Source organism: Falco punctatus (genome assembly GCF_963210335.1).
Source record: "Falco punctatus genome assembly, chromosome: 11".
Lineage (NCBI taxonomy): Eukaryota > Metazoa > Chordata > Aves > Falconiformes > Falconidae > Falco > Falco punctatus.
Genome location: NC_137591.1, coordinates 26673385 through 26695013, shown reverse-complemented (window position 1 = coordinate 26695013; position 21629 = coordinate 26673385). Strand labels below are relative to the sequence as shown.

At 48.8% G+C, this 21629-nt stretch overlaps 1 protein-coding gene across 1 annotated transcript; it reads right to left on the bottom strand.

Moving 5' to 3' along the window:
• Position 1: 1 nt before the first annotated feature.
• Positions 2-19755, bottom strand: TNFSF4 (TNF superfamily member 4). Its single transcript, XM_080407349.1, has 3 exons — positions 18361-19755; positions 13333-13375; positions 2-11642 (listed from the first exon to the last, which is right to left on the bottom strand). Exons 1-3 carry the CDS (start codon positions 18556-18558, stop codon positions 11281-11283), a joined length of 603 nt encoding a protein of 200 aa, XP_080263475.1. The 5' UTR covers positions 18559-19755; the 3' UTR covers positions 2-11280.
• Between the last annotated feature and the right edge of the window lie 1874 nt (positions 19756-21629).

The following is a 21629-nucleotide window of genomic DNA, read 5'->3' as shown; positions in this document are numbered from 1 at the left end:
CCCAAGGCAGTCCCTTTTCCCTTCATGCTGGGTTTGCCAAGAAGCTGCGGGAGCAATGGCCAAGTGTTGGCCTGGGGCTCAGCCAGGGGCCAGTGCTGCCTTCCAATGCCCCACAGCTTCCCCCCTGAGCTGGGCTGCTGCCTGTCATCTCTTGTTTGCTTTTTGCCTTCCAGAGAGCTGAGCTTCTCTTACTGCTGTCTCCAGCAAGGTTTAGGAAAATATGAGTCACCCTCAGCCTGGACCAGAAGCACAGAAAAAATTCAGCCCTCCAACTCCTTCATTCAATATCACTGTGAAGGTCCCCAGGTTTGTGTTTCCTTGTGAAACTTCCCAACACCTGAAAGATGTCCTGAACAGGCCCTGCAGCTTGTTTGAAAAACCAGTAGAAGGTTCCTTGGAACTGTGTGAACAGCTGGTTTACTGGTTCACTGAAAATTTGTCAAGATCAAAAAGGAAAAACAACTTCCCCTGCTCCTCTTTGCAGACACATCAGAAGTTCAGTCATCCCCATCTAAAATGTTTTGTTTTGCTTATACAGTCTTCATTTGTTTAACTTTGCAACAACTGCTGTTAGTTTTGAAATGAAGCCTTATTTTGATGCAAAACATGGAAGCATTTAAACTGGAAAGGAATTGACAGAAAGTTACTGCCTGTGGGAATGTGCCTGCTCTAATTTGAATACAAATTATGTCAACATGACTCAGTCCAATGCCTCAACTGATTGTATTGAATTGCTGAATTGCATTTGGAGGAAAGAGGTTGGTGGTTTCAGAAGAAATTAAGAGATTTTCACCCAAAAGAAGTATGTTTACTCACATTAAGAACAGTCACAAAACTTTTTCTAAGATCTAAGCCATGAGCGGACCTTTCAAAGACACAATGCTAGAGAGGCTGCATCAAGTGCCACCGCCTTCTGTATGCTCAAACCGCTGCTCACAGCCCAGGACACCAGCCCTCTCCCCACCACCTCCTCCATTGTCTCTCGTGTCTGTTGCTGTATTCACCCTTATCATCCCATCTGAGCTGCTCCTCAGCTCTGCAGCTCAGCATGTCAGGACACCAGCAGGGATTTAAACATTTGAACTGTGTGTTTCCCAGATGTGCCGGGAGCTGCTGTGCAGGACACAGCCATCTGACTGAAGCCTGGCATTTTGGCGATGTTAGCACTGCCGAGCTCCAGTGTGGGTGGGTGGGCAGCAGCAGTAACAGCTTTCTTCTGAAGTTCTCCCCCAGGAAAGCACACCCTACTTTCCTGCAGGTGCTTACTTGCTAGGTTTTACATTGCAGTGTTTTGTGGTGGAAGAGAGGGTATAGAGATTATGCGCTGGGAGTATCAAACGGATGATTAGTTGGACTTTCAAGTTGATCATCCTTTTTCCCCTGTGGCAATAGCCACAGCAGCCCGTGCTTGGCTTCTGCATGCCCCTACCCCAATACGGGCATGAGTGAGTTTGTTTTGGTATGGAGCTGGGAAATTCCCAGCAATTCCCACAAGCACAGCACATGAGGGAATACAGCCAGCAGTTGATGTGCAGTTTACCTGATGTTTCACACCCCACTGGTGCATGGAGGGTTGAAAGTGAAAGCTGACCCTCTCTGTTTACTGATGTGCCCTTTCTATTTACTTTCAGAACAGAAAAGCCAATTGAGACTCAGCTAGCGGAAAAATTAAGACTTCAGGCAGTTTTGTAGCCATAATGAGGTGTTCTGCCCAGCATTACCAGTTGCCACCTGTTGCAACCCTGTTTAATTTTTAACCTCCTTAGGAAGCCTCTCCCATCAATGTCCCCTGGCAAAAGGATAGAAACCTCTCTTTCTGCTCTTCTTGGCTAAGGGAAGTGTCATTTATGAGCTCCCAGAAGTGGGCAGGTTGCTGGCCACCCAACACCTGGCAGGTTGAGTTCATGTGGCGCAGTGCTCTTTCAAGGCAAGGGCAAGGAGAGGAGGAGCGGGCAGAGACGGTGCAGCTGGAAAGGGGTTGTATTTTTGTTTGCAAATGTTCTGACTTCAGGGCATCCTGGGTGAATGACGCAAGAAAGGTCTTGTGATGACAGGGAAGCCTTGCAGGGCTGCAACACGCCCCCTCACTCCTGCTGTGAAGTAATCCATGTAGGGCTTATTTTGTTTACAAAGTTCCAGATGTTTCCCCCACAGGTATGAGCTGTCACTCGCTATGTTTAACCACCTGCCAGCATATCAGGCAATATCCAGCCCTCATAAATGCAGAGATATCCCACGCATCTTTATCTGCCATGACTGCCTGAGCTGATTGGGTTGTATTGTAGTTAGGAGCCTCTCTCTTCAGCCTGAAGGTCCCTGGGAAGCTAACTTTCTCATCCTGACATGACTCAGTGTGCCTTTTCTCAGAAAATGCCTACTTCTCACCTTGCTTAAGGTCTGTTGCAATGCAGGTGGAGGCAGGAAATCACCTAGACCTCCATCCCCAGGGAAGCTTGAAAAATCAGGCAAAGACCAGATTTCAGCTAGTGACATTGGCCTGCAGACATCGTTTGGTCTGAGAGAAAACTTGCACCCAGAATGAGGTCTCAGCCATCGCTGTATAACAGCTAGCTGCAACCTTTCTGTTGAGTTTGTGGCACCACACAAAGGTGATGGGTCAGGGAGAAGAATAAACCAAAGGGACCCTAACTCCAGCTCCAGCTGAAAGGTTGTTATGGCTGGCACATCCTTCATGACTTTTGCTTTAGGGTCCTTTTTTGGATAAGCACCAAAACCAGGTCCAGGAACAGGCACCAGAACTCCAATCCTAACCTCTCTTCACTCATACCTCTTGGCTTAGGGCCACAACGGCATACCAGGCAGCAACGGAAAGGCTTCAGCATGGCTTTGCCTGCAGTATCCTATGGCCGGCTGGGTGGAGATGACTGGCCTCCAAATTAATCGGGTGTGAACACTCGTCTCCGATGATGTTGGCACACAAAGGATGGACACCCTGAAGCCCATGTGGCCAGTGGAGATCTTGGGGGCTGTCTGGGGAGGAGAAGAAGTCCTAGAGGAGGGCATGGGATCAAGGCAGCCTGGATTGGCCTCTGCAGGGCTTTGTAGTCACCTACCTCCCCATCACCCAGAGGGGGAGCAAGGTTGCCCTCTTGGGGTCAGGGGCCTGGTGTTTGTGGCAGTGAGTGCCCAAGGTGGGAACTCAGAAGAGCCTTGGGCTACACAGTCAACCAGCTCTGTTGGGAGAGCCTAAGTTAAGCAGAAGGCCAACACATCCTGCCGTGGTGAGTGGTTATATTAACAACGTGCGAGTGATCACTCAGTGGAGGTGTATCTGATTCTGCCTGTGCAGCCAGGCAATGGGTCGTGTAGGAAGTCACTCTGTCAGGCAGAATCGTGCTTGGGGGGTAAAATCTGTGCTGTCACAAAGCTCAGCAGGAGGGGACATTGCCAGCTGAGGCCATGTGGGGCAGGCCAGCAGTGGGCCTGGCAGGGAGGGGACAAAAGCTGTCCCGAAGCACAACAAGTGCCCCATACACCACCATGGCTCTCCCAGCATGCTGCTCAGGAGCAGGGGTGCAAATATGGGCTTTTAAAGCTCTAACTGCCTGTCTCAAGCGCTGCTCTGCCATTAACAGATTAATTGGTGCTGGAGACCTGAATCCAGCCGCGAGCCCAGCCAAGGGCTGGAGGCAGTGTATTTATGAAGTGGCCATGGCTGCACCAGCTGCTGACTGATCTGTACACTTGATGGAGACTTGCCTTAACCTCCTGTCCAAGGGTGAATTCTGCACATTGGCTGTTTGTGTTACCCCATGCTGCATTCGTCAGCTGGCTAGCTGCAACCAGAGCAGAAGCAAGCAAAACTCTCCATCATCTGAACAAAGCATTTCCTGCAAACCCCCCAATGGCAGGTCTGGTATTCCAAGCTATGGAAAACCACTGGAGTGGTTCAGGTCGGTTTCAAACAAAGCTGGGAGACTGGGCCTGAGGTTCATTTTCCCACCACATTCCTGAATTTGTATTCCTTGCCATTTGCTGAAGTCAGTATTACAGGAGCTGTGAGGAACAGGTGATACGTCTGGCATATTTGTGTGCGTGTTTGAGGATGGAGCAGGGTGCTCAAGCATTGCAAAACAGACTTAGAAATATCTAAGCTAAGATGGATGATCCTAAGTACCAAAAGCGCTCAAATATTCATGACACAATATCCGTAACTGCGGTCCCTGCTTAATCTGTGTTAATTGGTTGTTGTAGTTTCCAGGGTTTGGAGAAAATGCAAGTGTAAAAGTACTGCAAGAGTGATACTGAATGTACATGCTTTTGAAGTATTTTAACGTGCTCATCAACATCTATTTGAAGTATTATAACACACTCATCCTGTTGATGATCATGGTCAGGAGGAGAAGGGGAAAAACAAAAGTTTCAGACCCCAAGGTCCAACTCACTAAGTCTGAGTCTTAGTGACTGAGACAAGGAGTATAAAACAGCACAAGGAAGAAAACTACATTGCTCTCACATGCTGTTGAAGCCCCAGTGACCACAAAGTCCTGGTCCCTCAAGGACAGAGCTGGTGTAGGAAAAACCATTCATTCAGAGTTACATTACAGAATTATAAAGCCAAAAAAATGTTTCCCCCAGCACAGTATTGTATTACAGCCTTAGGCCCAAGGAAAAGGTGCACAAGAAGTGAGCCATATGATATGCATCACTGCTGAGCAAAGCACAGTAACCAGTTATGCAGATGACCCTCAACAGATCATTATCTGGGCATCTTTCCTCACTTAAGAGAGAACTGTGCTCTTTCCTGATGTCTTATGGATTCTAATTTAAACCCATGTGATTTTACAGCCTCTTGGTATGACGTGTAGTAATTTGTAATGCTGTTGCTCTGACACTGTATGGATTAGCACTTGGCCTCAGGATGCTGGTAAGCCAAGATACTGTCCTGGCCGCAGGACCCTGAACACTGACAGGACGTCCATCCCCACAGCCTTCCAGGGCAGAGTCCCTGAGATGCCTGTGGCCCCTGGCACTGCCAGGCTCTTCTCTCTACTCTCCTTCCAGCTTCATTCACAGACCTCTCAAGCTGGAGAGCCATCTGCTGCTTCCTGCTGCATGTTCACCTTATGAGCAACCAGTTTCTATAACAGCATTTTTTTCAAGGCTGGGAAGGTATGAGCTTCTGAATCCATTTCTAGTGAAGGCTGCAGATTTGTCTGTATGGTCTGTTGGAGCACCAGCCTGCTGATTACAGTGCTTACTGGTCTTATTGTATATGGTCTGTGTTTGCAGCTTCCCTGGGTTTTAAAACTTGCTGTCCTAGGGAGTTTGTGTGCAGGAGCAGTGCCGGCCAGCGGTGAGCAGGCTGCTCCCAGCCGCAGAGGGGAACACTCTTCTGCACATCAAGAGCTTGCACCCTGACACATGTGGAGGAGCCACATGTCTCTTGGCAAAGCAGTCTTCACAGTCTGCATGGAAAAACCTTCAGACCTTTCCTGGGTAGGTGTCCTTTGCCTTTACTGCTGCCAAGGTACCTCCTTTGAGCTATCTGTGAATGGGTTTAGCCGCAGGCAGCTATCCTGCCTTCTGTGGCTTTGTCTACCTCTGCCCCTGGCTGTGGCCACAGAGCTGGTTTTTGGTGATTTTGTCTCTGCTCCTTTGGTCAGCTGTGTTTACAACGTGAAGCATGGTAGATGTTAATTATACAAAGAGGTTGTTTCCGCTAAAGACAGGTTTTGGCTACTGATTCAGCCCCTTCTCTGGTTCTGACAGCTTTCTGTACACAGCAGTGTTGCACTGACGTAAAATCTTGGAGTATTTATGGTGTTCTTCTTGAGATCAGTGACTCTGCTGTTCAGCTCAGGCCATCCCCTCCTGTGGCACAGTCCTTGCTGATGGCCACAACTTGTCTGATACAAACTACATGGAGACACCTTGGAAAGTCTGAAGGGCTGGTGGAGGGTTACCTCTCTGTCTGCTATTACTTTATTTGCTGTTATTCTTACAAAAACCCAGGCAAAAGGCATGAGTGTCTGTGACTGTACCCAGAACAGCCAGGAAGAGAGCCCTGGCTGCTTTCTGGTACAGGGCAGCTGAGGTCTCTGGCTGCATCTGCAAGAGCACAGTCAGCACAGCCATCAGGATTCAGCATGTGGGCCGTGAAGTACTGCTATGGGAAGGCAGCGCCTGCCTCTGATTCTAGAAAGGACACATCTTGTAAAAAGAATCAAGCCTAACCCGAGGCATACCTGGGAGAGATGACTCAAGTTACTGCAACCAACTGGGATGCAGTGATATTTTTCTTATGCAAGCTGGAGCAAATCTTTTCTTGTAAGGGGTGGATACTGCTGGAGATAATGTATGATCTGGGCAGGAGGCTTTTCAGAGCTGGTGAGTAGCCACCAGAATTAGTCCTTCATATTGTCAAGAGTGGAACATATGAAACAGTAAATAAGTTTCTTGTTGGCAGCTGTGTTAATGTACTCTGGGTCTTATGGGAAGTGATGAAGGGAGAAACAGATCAACCGATGGTTCAAAATCTTTTGGGCATAACCCCCGAAAAAGTCTGAAACCAAATCTCATCTGTTTGTTCCCACTGAATGTATGCACCCTGCTAACTTTCTGTGCTGGTGACAGTAAGCCCAACAAGCAGACACTGGCAGTAGTAGAAACCTTAAATTAATAAAATGAGACAAAGGGAAGTGAGTCCTTTGAACTCCATAAGGTAACGCTAGTGATATCTTGTCTCAGGGAAATTGGAGCGCTGCTGTATACTTTATGAATCAGATCCTACGCTGGGTTAAATGTTTGTTTGTTCTTGGAGGTGTGTTCAATACCAATTCTTTCTTTATAAATAAATGAAACAGTTCTCTGGATTGCCAGTAAATCGGTATGAATTTTGCCTTAGAGCAAACAATGAAAGTAATTATTAGGAAAGTACATTTGTGCCCACATCAAGATTTATCTTGCCCCAAACCTTGTCCTATTTAGTCTCCAAACACTGGACCACCCGAACACCTTGGCCAGAGACCAGGCTCCACACGCTGACTACCAGCCCCAGCAAACTGCAAAGGCAGGAGAAAGTGCAAGCCCAGGAACAGGAGCACAGTTGTGCTGGTGAGCAGCTCTAGCTTGTAATCGCCTTGGGACAACTTTGTCTCATTAAGATGTGAGCCATATTACAGAACAGTTGGTGCCAGTTGTCATTTTTTTAAAATGATTGTGCAAGGCTTTACATCAAGAGCGGGAAATGGGTGTTTGAGGAGGTAGCGGTTGTGTTTAGGTGTTTGCAGAGGTCTGGTTCACTGAGCATGGGCTCACAGGAGAAATACCTCTTGTCCTGTCTTCCATCTGCCCTACCCTGTGGTCCCAAAGTCCTAAGCACAACCTCCTAGCAGCATCGCGTCTCTCCTGAGCTCTCCTTCCCTGTGCTTGCCTGGCTTTCTGCCCAGTGTCCTTCCCCATGCTCAGCTCCCCTGGGCAGGCCAGCCAGCCCCACTGCCCCCTCTGCCTTGCCCTGGGGGTTTTCTAGTCCTCGGGTTCCCACTTCCTGGTGTGGGGAGCACAGCAAGCCCCTGTCGGCACAGCACATGGGGTGCCACCAGGTTATGTTTTGCCCTGGGATGGCGAGCAGCTGCCAGCAAGTGAGCTCACTGCTTGGCACCTTCATGGGGAGACATGCCTTCAGCCTGTGCTCTGCCTGCCTGGATCGCTAGCCCTTTACAGCCTTCCACATCAGCTTACAGAACTGAGTGAATAAGCCTTTTGATCCTCCCTGGCCTTAGGCCATACAGGGCTGCAAATGGCAAATGATAAATCCTTTTGCAGCTCTCTTGCCACTGTGCCTTTCTGGCCTGGTACCAACCCCCCTCCTCCCAGTCCTCAGCGTTACTTAATTTGCTTTACTTGGTGTACTACCACATGGCTGGAAGCAAGCATCCCTGGGGCTGGTCTGGACCCCTTGGAAAACCAACTGTCAGCTCAGAGAACAGCTCTGCTGGGTGAAGTTATGGATGTTGCTGAGAAAACTCCAATAAGTCAAACCTTCCCAACCAGTTACTGCAGGAGACTGTTGGATTTCATGCCATACTTTCCCATTTTGATACTTGAATATGGAAACTAAATTCCTGTGCTTTCTGCTGTCTGAGCTGGACAGCGCTAGCTTTACATCAGTGGGATCGATTGCACTTTGCCAGGCACACTCCAGCTTTCTTGTTGTCTCCTTAGTGAAGCAGCCAGGCAACCGCTGTGACTCATGCTAGCTGATGAAATTCAAGTGGTGTCTAAAAACCGCAGGCTCATTATTCACTGTTATGCGTGACCATGTGTGGTAGAGAAGGAGGTAACTTTTGAAGGGGCATGAAAGGAGCTTAAATTAAATGTTTCCCATCCTTTGTTCTTGTTTCGCATAATCCACATAAAGAGGAGGAGGTCCCATCCCATCCTGTTTTGCACCACCTTCCATAGCTTCTTCTTGGCTGGAAAGCAAGAGCCCCATGGCTCTGATGGGTGCGGTAGGGGGGGACTCCTTCCCCAGGGGTGACTGTGGCTCTTACGTCAGCTTGGTCACCCTGTCCCTTGCTTTACATGAGTGGGGAGGTAGGAAAGAGGAGAGAGAAGGGAAGGGAGACACAGTGGCCACCTCTGTAGTTTATGCAGCAGTTTGTGTTAAACGCAAGACACAGCAGTGGTGGAGATTGCTTTAAAATCGTAGAGGAGTCAGTAATCCCCAGTTGACGACTGAAAAGTGGATGACTGATGATTCTGTGAAATGGGTCTCAGGTCCCATTTCAGTAGCAATAAGCACGGGAAGGGGAACGCACTGTCCCTCCAGTGTTAGGGACTGTCTGCAGAAACTGTCCAGCCTTGCACTGCAACACCTCCAGCTGTAATGAGCTTCGAGGGGTGACCTAAAACCTCAGTGCACCGACTTCGTTGAACAAAGCTGTAAGATGTGGCTTTAGCACCATCTATGAGCTCCTACAAGGCATTAACAACCCCAATAAGAAAAACTAATGTTTTTCATATCAAAGAGACTTGTAGAGGAAGGGGTCACCAGATACAAATGGAAGCTGATGGTATGGAAACTTACTGGTGAGGAGACTCAGTCCCTCAAGTAAATAATCTCAGGAATTGAATTGTTTCAATCTTTATTTCAAGACAAGTGCATCTACATGTATATATGTAGGTCAGTCTAGTTCAGCCTGAAAAGTGCAGAGGAATCAGTGTGTGAAATGCCCTCTCCTGCTCTAAACAAGAAGAAAGGGTGCACCCTTCCAAGGTACAAATCCATTCCCATTGCTTAAGCTTAATCTTTCTTGCTGTCCTGCGCACCTGTCCACACCACTGACACGGCCAGCCCTGCACATCAGGAAGCCCCAGCCCTGCACACCCTTGGGGAGAACTGAAACTCAAGCTGAGCTGTAAAAAAAAGAAAGTATGTAAAAATTTCATATAGTTTTCATACCAGTGAAAATGTCTGCTGAAACACAGTGAATGTATAAATCACCCCCCCATCCCCAAGGGACACTACATGCCCAGCGGTTACAAAGGGAAGTTTTATTAGGTTTTAGGAAGCTAATTGTCACTTCAGCAGGGGAGGATGACAATCCCCAGCTTGGGGGCAGGGTGCAGCTGCCTTCTGTCCCGATGGCACGCAGAGCAGCCAGAGGTGAAAGCACAAAATGCCCCTTGCAGCTGGGGAGGAGCATCCTGTGGATGCAAGTCAGCCCACAGCTTCTCGGTCCTGAGATGAGAAAAAGGTGCTTCTGGGCACTGCAAGAATAACTGCTTCAGCTACTGAGTTTTCCCCTGAGCCTGTGGCCCTGCCCCAGGTTGGGAAGTTCATAAAATCCACCAACAATATTGTAAAGCGTATGGAAAAGCTCACCAAGGCCTGGAAGATTTCCTTAACTGCCTTTGGCACCTGAGCCCACCGGAGTGCTCAGCCAGGAGCAGGTCAGGCCAGCAGCTGAGGTGGGCAGCAGCGTGGTGCCTGTGTAGCAGGAACACCCTGGAGCACTGGGAGCATCTGCAAAGAGGAGCTTAGTGCCAACAGCACGAAGTCTGAACCCTTCCCAGTGTCTCTAAGAAATATGAAGTAACATTCTTATGCCTATAGTATAAATACATAAATAATTTTAACAAAAGACTTTGCAGTGTACAGCCAGGTAGGCAATTTGTTCTTGAAATCTGCCCCACTTGAACCAAAAATACAGTTCACGTGCTGCCTGCAAGTGTGGGCAGGGCTGGGCTTGTCCACAGCAGCCACGTGCTGTAATGAGAAGAGGGACCAGGATCGCTGAGAGCAGCCTGACTTCAGCAGGAGCCAGGCAGGGTGCGCACGGGTACACAGGCGCGTCGTGGAGGTGGTGCCTGTGAATCTCTGGTGGTGCATACCTGTATGACAAGGTCTACTGCGAGGCTCAGGGGAACCATCTGAGTCCTCCCAGAGGGAAGGATGCACAGACCTGCAGGTTTCACTTGGTCCATTAGAGGGAACCCACCAAATCCGGAGTGTTCATGGTTTTCCAGACTTTTATGTGCCTGGATCACTTTTGGGTCAAGCCAGTCTGTGTGTGCGTGCTTGAAGGAGATTCTCCTTCAACTTAACACCTCCAAGAGCCGGTATCAGTATGTAAATGTCCCAGAAGATACTCGCTTGGCTCAGGCTTCAGTAGTCTGCAGATAGCTGGAAGAGCCAGTGCACCTCCGCCCTTAAAAGCTGCTCCTAAAAACCTCACAGTCACTGCAGGGCCTGTGTGTCGGCTGTCTAGTGCAGTCCCGTCAGCTTCTTTCAAAAGACCACCTTCCTCTCGTGGCCTTTACCTGTCAGAAAGCATTTACCTGGACCACTGCAAAGGCACCCCCTGCCACCTCTTCCCTGTCTCCTGCCTCGCCAGGCAAAGGGCTGTTGAGCAGATCTGTTCTCCTCCTTCTCCAAATTGCTTCAAGACACTTGAGGCACCTTCCTGATTTACCAGACTTCTATTTTAGCAAATATACAGTGTATTTGTACTATATACAGATACTGTCAAGTAAACAGAGAAACCCAGAGGGCCTCTGCACATGAGCTAAGCTTAGGTGACTGTCTTTGGCTTTCATTTCTGTTCTCCACACATCCCTTTCTCCAGTGGTAGAAAGATCAATCCTAGGTAGCAGAACAGCTGCACGACGCTCCAAAGAGATGAACATGGCATGCACTACGTAAAGCCCGTTTGCACTGTAGTTTCTCTGCACTCCAGCTGAGGCAAATGCCCGCAGGCAAATGGATGGGTAGGAAAGGCTGTACTTTACACGTTACATCTAATACATCATCTTCTACAGCGGGCAAGTGAAGGGAGTTAATAACAAAAAGCTAAACGACAAATCCTTGATGGTGGCGTCAGAGTTGGTCAACAGGGTGATGTTATCTTCATCAAACAAGTAGAGCACTGTGGTGAGGTTTACTGGAGTGTCTCTGTCCTGGAAAGGTTGCTCCCAAAGGGCCAAGCTGGTCGCCTTACCTGTCTTCTGCAGTGTCAGCTTCAGCAAGTCCTCCTCTTCCAGGTCAGAGAAAAAGATATAGCCCTTCAAGGACACGAGGTAGAGGCCATCACAGGTGATCATGATGGAACCATTTCTGATCTGAATAGAGCCTAGTTCAGCAGTGAGGTTCATGGCTACTCCTTTCACGCTTTTGCCTGGAATGGAAAAAGCGAAGATGATTCCATGATGACAAGTGTCATCTTGGAAATGGGCTGTTTTATATGAACTGACTGCAGGAATGGGGGGAAAATACAGGAAAGGAAGAGAGTGAACTAGAGAATAGGGCAGACCAGAGCTAGAATATCATCTACTCTAGACAGTCATCATCTACAATAGAAGTTTCCAAGTCCCTGCTCCTGAGCAAGCTGTGCCTTTTGGACTACAACTCCAGTTTGTATGAATTATTCCTCCAAGTTTCTATTTATGCACTATATATTTACTGTATGTACGTCTGTCTTAAAATACAGACATGTAAGTAAAGCATCTCTGTGGGTTTAGGAAGCATTGGTTCCTAGAAAAAACAGAAAATAAAGACAGTAAGAGGAAAAATGTGCAGAGCTGGAAGGAAGTGAAAAAGTGCTTTCAGTGAACATGCTGCTAATGTAAGTCCTTGCCCTTGGGTTTGGTTGTGGGGTTTTTTTAATAGAAGACAGGGTAAAAAAACAGTGTAGAGACAGAAATGGAAGAAACAAATTAATACAGATCAGAGTCAGGAGAAGTTAAACCAGAACTTATCATGAAAGGTTTTCTCTTGGAATGAGCAGTAACAGTTCCCAGGGCTGTGCTGGGAATGTTTCCCTGCTGTGTTCCTGGGGTTTTGGCACACCAGCTGAAACCTCTTGGACCCAGAAGGTAGGAAGCGCAGCCTCTCTGGGCTGAGGCCAAATTTCTCAAAGCTTCTTCTCTAAGAACATAGGCTTCTATTAGGTTAGGTTCATTGTTACTTTACAATATTAACTGAAATTAAAACCGAATTAAAAATTTTAGTATTTGCTTCTATAGTTGAGGTATGTCATTGGTCAGCATGCAGAGCACTGCTATTTCTGCTGCCGTGCATACACTTGTTCGCTCTTCCCCAGGAAATCATTTACATTTTTCATAAATCAGGAAATCATTGACTTGTTTCAGAAATACCCCAAGAGCACATCGCAAGTACTCAGTAAACTCTCAAAAATACTTTTCTTGTTCTTTCACAGAGTGAAAGCTTATTTTAGTAGATAGGTAAGGATTGCAGAAATCTGTGTGGATTTTCAGGTTTCTTCTGCTTTGGGAATCCCTTTTGTTTGGTTTTGGCCCCTTACAGCACTGGGTCAGGTTTGGCCCCTCTCTCCCAAAACAGCTCTCCTGGCACCTTCCTCCATCAGAAGAAATAGCCATTGCTGTGACAAAAAACACTTAAAAACCTCTGGCGTTTTAGGGACCACTGGCCACCATGGCACACTGCGGGGAACATGCGTGGGTGCAGAGCAGAGCAGGGAGCTGGGAGCCCTCCCAGGGGCGGGGGGAGCCCTCTGGGGGAACTGCAGTACTGGGGGGTTGCAACCTAAGGAAGCTGGAGCTGCCACCCGGGTACCAGGGAAGTGTTCCAGGGGTATGGGCATCCCTAGAGCCCCCACAGGACATGCTCTGGGGAGCTGGGAGCCGTCCAGTAACCGAGGCAGTGCTCCAGCAAAGCCAGGAGCTCTCCTGAGGGTTGTTGTAGGGGAGGGGGCAGCGGCGGTTCCAGTAGCGGCTGCTGTACAGGGGCAGCATGGCAGGTGTACCAGTGCTCGTTGGGGGCCGGGGGCAGCATTGAAGGGCCTGGTGAGCCCTGCCTGGGTGCCCCCTGCCCTAATGTCCACCCACCTGTGTATCGGATGTGGGTCCACTGCACTATGTCACTCTGAGGCTGAAAGAAAAGAAGAGAAATCCTTGTTAACACACCAGGAGGGTCCCTTCCCGCTGCACTATTGCTTTCGTTTCCAAGCCAGGACTGTATCTCCAAAAGCATCACAGACAGCCTCAGCTGGCACGACTGCTACTAGCCAGCTACGCTTTACTTGCTTTTATATGTGCACTCACAACCCAGAAAGCCAACCGTATCCGGGGCTACATCACAAGCAGCGTGACCAGCAGGTCGAGGCAGGTGACTCTCCCTCTCCACTCCGCTGTCCTGAGTCCCCACTTGGAGCGCTGTGCCCAGCTCGGGGGCCCCCGACATAAGTAGGACATGGACCTGTTGGAGCAAGTCCACAGGAGGGCCATGAAGATGCCCAGAGGGGCTGGAGCACCTCTTCTATGGAGACAGGCTAAGAGGGTTGGGGTTGTTCAGCCTGGAGAAGAGAAGGCTCCGGGGAGACCTTTGAGCAGCCTGCCAGTACCTAAAGAGGCCGACAGGAAAGATGGAGAGAGACATTTTACAAGGGCATGTAGTGATAGGACAAGGGGAAGTGACTTTAAACTGAGAGAGAGTCGATCTAGATTAGATCTAAGGAAGAAATTCTTTACTATGAGAGCTGTGAGGCACTGGCAGAGGTTGCCCAGAGCAGCTGTGGGTGCCCCATCCCTGGCAGTGCTCAAGGCCAGGCTGGATGGGGCTTGGAGCAACCTGGTCTGGTGGGAGGGGTCCCTGCCCATGGCAGGGGATTTGGAATTGGATGATCTTTAAGGTCCTTTCCAACCCAAACCATTCTGTGATTCTTTATCGTTATTATAAAATACAGTGGTTCTATTATAAAATAGAGTGGTTCCTAGCCAGTCTGACTTCCAGCCCAGTGCTGAGCCCTGCAGAACACACCAGGCAGTGTTGGTCCTGTTTAGAAAAACACCCTGGTAAATGTAATTGAGTCAGACCAAACATTGAGGAAGGACCTTGGGGTATAGAGGCTCTTCTGCCTGACCCCCCAGAGTCTGACTTACAGCCAGGGGTGCCAGTTTGCAGAGCTGGGACCCAGACATGTCCCCGCTGTCTCACCCTCCTCCTGCATGGTACTAAGAGGTGGCTCTGGCCTTACAGTTCCCTCTACTTTGGATCTTTTACAGGCTGTTACTAGATGTGTGTCTCTGTGGCTCCCGTAGAAGTGCATTAAGACATGTTTAAAATCGATTTGCATTTTATGAGTGTAACAGAAAAACTGAACGCAAATACAGAAGCATGTATCTTACTGATCAGAGACACAAAACACCAAGCTTCTGTATAGATCTGAACTTTGCATCAAACCCATCTCTCATCTTAACCACAGAAGGCCCAAATCTACAGTCTCCACACAACCGCAAGTCCTCAGTGTTTTGCTAGCTTAAAGAATGAAAGGTTAGGCTTGCTGCTCCATGCTCTTCTCTTTCCTAAGGGAAAAGGTGGGATGGTGGGATGTGCGTTGGCCTGACTTTCATGTATTTGACCTCATGTGTTTGTTACAGGAACAGAGCAGCCCCTTCACTGAGCACAGGGAAGGTTCTGGTAGCAGCGCAGAGTGAGCGGAGACATGCCCATCTGCAGGTTCTGTGCTGGGCGCTGGTAAAGGCAAGCGGCAGGGGAAGGAAGCTGGAGCCAGGCTGCTGTGTGCTGGAGGGTGAGGTGGGTCCTGGTGGTGGGGAAGGTCCGCTCTGACACCCTCTAGTGCTGCCACAGCTGATGCTCTGCCCCTTCCTGCACTGGCAAGGCTGGGTTCAGCTACCAAATACAAGCTTTTATTGCGCACTGGCTCCGGTGGAACTATCTCCCCCAGCATTACTGGTCCTATCCACCACCTCAGCAGCTTGAGTCTTACACTTACTCTTTTTCTAGGCACCCAAGTGCACGAGCGTTTCACTCTGGTTCAGGCAGCTGGGATTTCCAGGTGGTTTCCCAACAAGATAATAGCAAAGCACAGAACCACTGGGCTTCTGAGGACAAACACCATCCACTGCAACCTGTCTGATCTGGCCACTGGTGGACAGGGCATATCAAACACAGACAGGTTGGGTGACAAACTTGTAGCAATAGTAGGAATGTCAGCCCTGTTGTCACTAATGCACGTTACCTGTATTACGTGTCTCTGACAGTTACTGCACAATCTCAAAGCACTTTGCAATTATCTAGTAGTATGTTCTGCTGAGAACATCTCTGTAGGACTGGAAGGACGTCCACAAGCTAATAACAAAGTTAGTCACTCTTCTTTCTGTATTCTGCCTTCTAATGGTTTGTGGGAAAGGATGCCAGGAGAGCTGAGGGCACAGAGGTGCTTCTTACCAACTGCTTCAGATTTCCCTGTATCATTTACAGAGTTTCCACATCATTTTCACCTGTTCTGGTTCCCCAGACATGAGACTGCCTCTTGTCTGGGACATTGTGTCTGTGCCACGTGCCAGAAGTTTCAGGAATAGGTTTGTACTGCACAAAGCACAAATCTCAGGGGACTGTAGCAATACACACTGGTTGTGAGGACTGCTGCAATCATGTACCCGACTCCCTGTGTCATACGGATTGCAGACAACTGTGCACTGGAAGAGCGTTGTACCTTCTCCACACCAGGTGGTCTTAGGATTATGGCCATATCTTCCTTATTGACATTAAACCTCTGCATGATTACTCTTCCTACACCTTTTTCTGCCCTGTTCAAGCAAAACCAACCTATAACAGATCACTAGAAACCTTTAAATTCCCAACAGCTGCTCAAGACTTTTACATCCCATGCATTCACCATCGGGGGGTTTCACACCCCCGATCACACCTGTGAGTGGCTTGCCCATGGCCTGATTCCAGCTGGTGTGGCCAGAAGAGGTAATTCCAGCAGAGGCGGGAATTCACAAGCCTTGCAGATGTGAAAGCAGGCTATCACTGCCTTGTATTTTTTTAACTTGCTCATTTGGAAATCACAGCTGAGGTTTGCTCTCCAGGTGGCACCATGGCAGAAACCAGATCACTCTCCCTTTTTATTAAGCATGGTCTAAGCTGCAGACACTGACCTTCCTGAGCATGTGCCGTAACATTGTTTGAGCTATGTTTTCACAGAAGAGTCCAAGGGCTTTTTTTAGGAGCTGTGAGAACAATGGAAAGTAATCAAATACGGTCTTGCTATGAAAAAACACAGCTGCTGTCTTGCTATCAAAGTTAGTGTAGCACTTTCCAGCCCTGGAGAGCAGGAGACACTCTTCCCAAGAAGAAGGGCAGCCTCTCAGCTGCTCCCCAAGACCAGCGTTCCCAGCCTGCCACTCAGATGCTGCTGTGCCCCTGCTTCCCTACATCTCCCTAAACTGCCCCAAGAGTCAAGTCAGGTTAGTACTGCTGCCTTTTCTGCAGACATTTCTGTGGTGGGTTCCTGGGCTCGCACTGAGCCCTGGCATTCCAGTGCGATGAGATGCCCATGTGCAGCCCATGAGACCACTCCTGCACAGCGTGGTACAGTCAGAACAGCACACCATGCTTACCTGCTTAAAATAACAGAAACACATTCTGAGCCTGCAGTTAGCAAGTGTTTAAACCAAAAAGGTTCTCTTGGTGACTCCTGGGTCCTGGACTTATCTGCAGCAGTTGCTGCTCCTTGAGCACCCTGTTTCAGTTGTTTCTGTTGAGGAAGGGAAACTCCAGGCATGTACCGTATCCCCTCCTCAGCTGCTGCTCTCTTGGGTTTGTAAGGCTCACAGGCAGCAGCGCCAGCCCCTGCCACCTTCCTCTGGAGGAGGATTTGAGTTAACGTTTTTACAGAAGGGAGACATACTGAGAGCTGAGGAGTCACAACCAGACTGTGACCCAGGAGAGGCTTCTGCATCCTGAGCAGTGTGATATCTTGCCCTTCTCCATTGGCTTCCAGTACAACTCCTTTCTCCCAAAGTAGTGGAAGGAGAAGAGGACTGAACTGAAAGAAAAGTGTTATCTTTCACTGTTACCAGGCTCGTCATTCTGCAGTTTAATAACCACTGTGAGACTCAGGTCAGTGAAACTTGCACAGGGCACAAGGGTTTTTGTTAAACAGCAGGGGACACAGAGCATGAGGCCATCCCTCCCTTGCACGGTTACATGCCTGCTTGCTTCTCTGCCAAGTCTAAGTAAGTGGGAGGAAAGAATGAACTCTGATATGAAGAACAACACACTTTAAAGTGGTACATAGTTCCTGGAGAAGATGTAGGAGGAGAAGTAGCTAGTGCAGAAGAGACACTGAAATCGCAGTGAAAGGTTGTTGACAATCCACCAGCCTGAAAACATGTGAAAGAGCCAAACATATTTGCTGTGAATTTTGCTACGGTATTTTGAGTTTCAAGAGTCTTTGTTATTTATATTTTTTGCAGTGGTGTTAAATGTACACGAAACTCTCTCTGGCCACATCAGCCTTTCTCTCTCTCATATACACACCCACAGGCAATGTCCTCTGCAGATACAGATGACTACTCCTAAAGCCCAGTATGTGTGCAGGCTGAGAGCCCTGAGTTTCAGAGCTGTCACAAGCTAGCTTGCTTTCTCACATATCTACCTGCACATATAGTAGTACTTCTAAAAAGTACAGGAGATGTATATGAGCAACCCGGGTTCTGATTCCTCCACATGCACTTGTTGAAAGCAAACATCGACCCAGATGATCCTATTTAATTAAATGGAAATACACACGAGTCAATGCAAGCAGGGGAGGGAGCAGGAGGGAGGTAGGCCTCCCTCCCCCATGGGCCAGTGCAAAGACCATTCTTGGAACCATTCCCCTCTGGACAACCTGCCCCCATACCATGCACTGGGCAATAGTAGATGTTGTTTTGAGGACACGCAATGTAAAAAAATGAATTAAAGTCATTAAGGAAAGATTAAAAATTTGTGGTTTGAATGGGGATAAATCTAAATGCTTTTTTCTTTCTTAAAAAGAAATATCAAATAAACCCTACACAAAGCTTTACAGGCCAACAGACAATGGGTTGAACATTAGCTCTTACCGTTGAAGTTTGCAGAGAATCTATACCAAGGTAAATCAAGCAGGCAAGCAGTAATATCCACTGAGCAGCTGCAGACACGAGGTGCAGCGTGTTCCTAACCTGTCCTCTTTGCCAGCTCTTCCACTCATCCTCTGCAGGTTCCTTTTTGTGACCCATGTGGTCTTGATTTCTTGGCTCTACATCTGACTGTTCTTCCATCTCAGCCACCTGCCAACAGCTGCTGGAGAAGGGGCCAGGAGCACAACAGGAGCCTGGAGGAGCAGGGGGCAGATGAACTGGATGCTCCTGTTCCAGGAGCAGAGATGAAGTGAAGACAGTGCCTTCAGGAGACTGCTTTATGCACACAGAGAAGCAGGCGGGGGAACTTCTTTGTGACTAATCTGAATTTCCCCTTCCTTCCTTTCTTTCTTTTCTTTTTAATTTTTCTTTTTCTTTTTTTTTTTTTTTTTTTGTGTGTGTGTGTGAATGTGGGGGATGATTTACTGCATCCCAGTTCAGTTTTGAGTAAGGGCCTTTGAAAGTGGATGTGTTTATATCTTTCATAGCTTCAGCTGTTGATGTCTTGGTATGTGATGTTTCCAACAATAGCTAAATGATGGGTGGACAGTGCTTGTCTCCACTCAGCCTTTTGTCAGTAAGAGCTCTCATCTTTCTGTTCAGCCTCAGGTGGGGTGTTTACAGGGCTGGCTCCCTCCTGCGTTAGCTGAAATCTTCTTTCTGTACAGAAGCAATAAGTAGGAAGGGACGTGGGACAGGTGGACAGCACAAAGAATGGGAGAGAAAATACGCACTTTCCATTTCTCTCCACCTTTGTCTTCCGGCTTTAAAGCCATGGGATGCTGCATGAAGCCTAAGAGGGAGAAAATGGAGAACTGCTCAGGGAAGATCCTTTTTTGCACACACTGAAACCTGCAGACCAGGGAACACACTTAGAGAGGACCTCTGGGCCATCCAGGCTTCCCTCCTGGAAGAGGATTGCACACCCGCTTTGCTTGGTCTTCTTGTGACATTGGCTTGTGACGCACGGAGCTGCTAAATGTCAGTTGTCTGCAGCAGGGACCACCTCCTGTGCTTATTTGGAGTGACAGGCTTTGCATCCTTTTTGGGGGCAGTCCAGCACTGCTCTTTCCACTGCTCTTTTAGCTAGATTTTTTTTCTGTTCTAAATTAGCATATCGTGACTGAAGTCAGGTGCTGCCTCCTCCCGGTGAGGATCAAGCCCATTGGGAGTGCTATTGTCTGTCTGTCATTCAGGGATGAGTTGTCAGAAAGTTTCCCTTCCCCAAAACGTACTCTCTCAACCTGTCACAAGGCACATGTCCTGACAAGCATGTACCCTGCATGCAGAGGAAACAGAAGTAATGCTTTTTCATGTGTTTTTTTCCATCTAGGCAAGGATATTTCCTATGAACATACACCAAAGGAAGGGGGAGTACAGCAGCTGGGTAAGCAACCTGCCGTGAGGAGACCCCACGCTCGCCACCCTTGTTCTTGAAAAATAACCTAGAGTTGCCAGTAGCTGGTGGATTGAGGCAGGAATACTATCTGGTGTTTGTCTCAAGAGCAAACCAAAAGTCATGGAAACTTACTGAAGAAGGCTCAGCTTTCACCTTTTCCATCAGTTCTTGAGTGCACGGAAATCCTTGTCCCACTTTCACTGGCGACCACTCACCAGGGCGTGCTGGAACCCCCGGCTGAGCCTCAGCCTGATGAGAGACCTCAGGAACAACCTTAATCCTCCTTGCTCATTCAGAAATATGACAGGAGAGTTTGCACTGCCACCGAGCAGTTCTCTCTGATTCAGAGGGTGAGTTTGGAGGCAGGACTCCAACATGTTGCAGTCACACAGCGCCTGGGAGCCTGTGCAGCCCCAACCAAGCTCAGCATCGACTGTGACTGGGCTTGGGCTTGGCCAAGCACTGCAGAGGAGTGAAGCAATACTGTACGGTGTGGTGCTGCAGGGACCTGCTGAGGCTGGGGGGGTGTGAAGAAGGAAACTGTTTGCTCCCATGGACCTGCAGCAGCCTGCCATGTCTAGATGCTTGCTTAAAAGGTCCCCAGAAAAACACTCACCCTGCTCACAGCCCTGGTGTTCATCCATAAGGGGTTTGGTGGTGCTGGGGAGTCCACAGACACTCTGGAGATGAGGACATCTCACATGTGGCTTCAGAGCAGCTTCCTGGGGGGGAACAAATCCACGTCTGGGTCCTTACCCCATGGGCAGAGGTCTCGGCAACCGCAGTGCAGATGGATGGCAGTGGTGGTCAGGAAGCTGGGACCTGGACCCACAGGAAAGGTGAAACAGGCTCAGAGGGCTGTCCAGGCCACACAACACCTGAGCACGTGCCTCCTCGTGCCCAGAGGTCTCTGCCATGGGGTTGTCTTCGGGGCAGTGTGCCCAGACCCCCGTTTGCAGCCCCCACGGCTGAAGGAGGCAGGCATGGAGGAGGGCTGTGGGGCCAGGGCTGCCCCATACCTGCGCTCCTACCTGTAGCGATAGTTGCCAGCGAATGACTGCAGAGGCAGCCAGCTGCAGGCCTTGCACAGCCTACTGACGGGCTCGTCCATGTTTCAGCGGGGAATCACAGACCGAGAGCACACACGCATGATGCCGTGGCTGTCTTCCTGGAAGAGCAGGCATTGCTGTGTATCACAGAAACATGGGCTGTTCTGTCCTGCAGACTCCCTCCAAGAAAGGAAACTTGGGTTTGCCATTTGCTGCTTAGTTTCTGCAAAAATGCCAGGATGCTGAGCATAGGTGTTCCAAACTCATGTGATTCTGTTAATTCTCACATTTTGGGTACATGCCTTTGAACAGACACAAGCTCTCGCCCAGCTCCATCCTCAACTCTGGATCTTCTACTGCTTTTGTTCCTAAACCCATAAATTTCAGAAACACATATGCACACCCTCGCCCCACATAAAAAAAAAATGTGGGCGGAGGGTGTGCATATGTATTTCTGAAATTGCCTCATCATTTCTGTACTCCCCAGTGCAAGTGTTGCTCAGCCTGGGTTAACAAGACCAACAGTGCTGAGGATCAAAAGCTACATTTCAAGTAATTTATCTGGCATTGTGTCTGAAACAGGAAAGAGGACAGCTCATTCAGAGGCATCATAAACACCTATGCACAGACTATCTATTGTGGGTTTAATTGCCTCCTGCCTTGCATATGAAAACGTGCATGCAAATTTGGTGGCTTTAGACATGTGCTGTCAGAGCCCCTGCTCTCCATCCTAGAGGAAATCTTCCTGGCCTTTGGCACCCTGA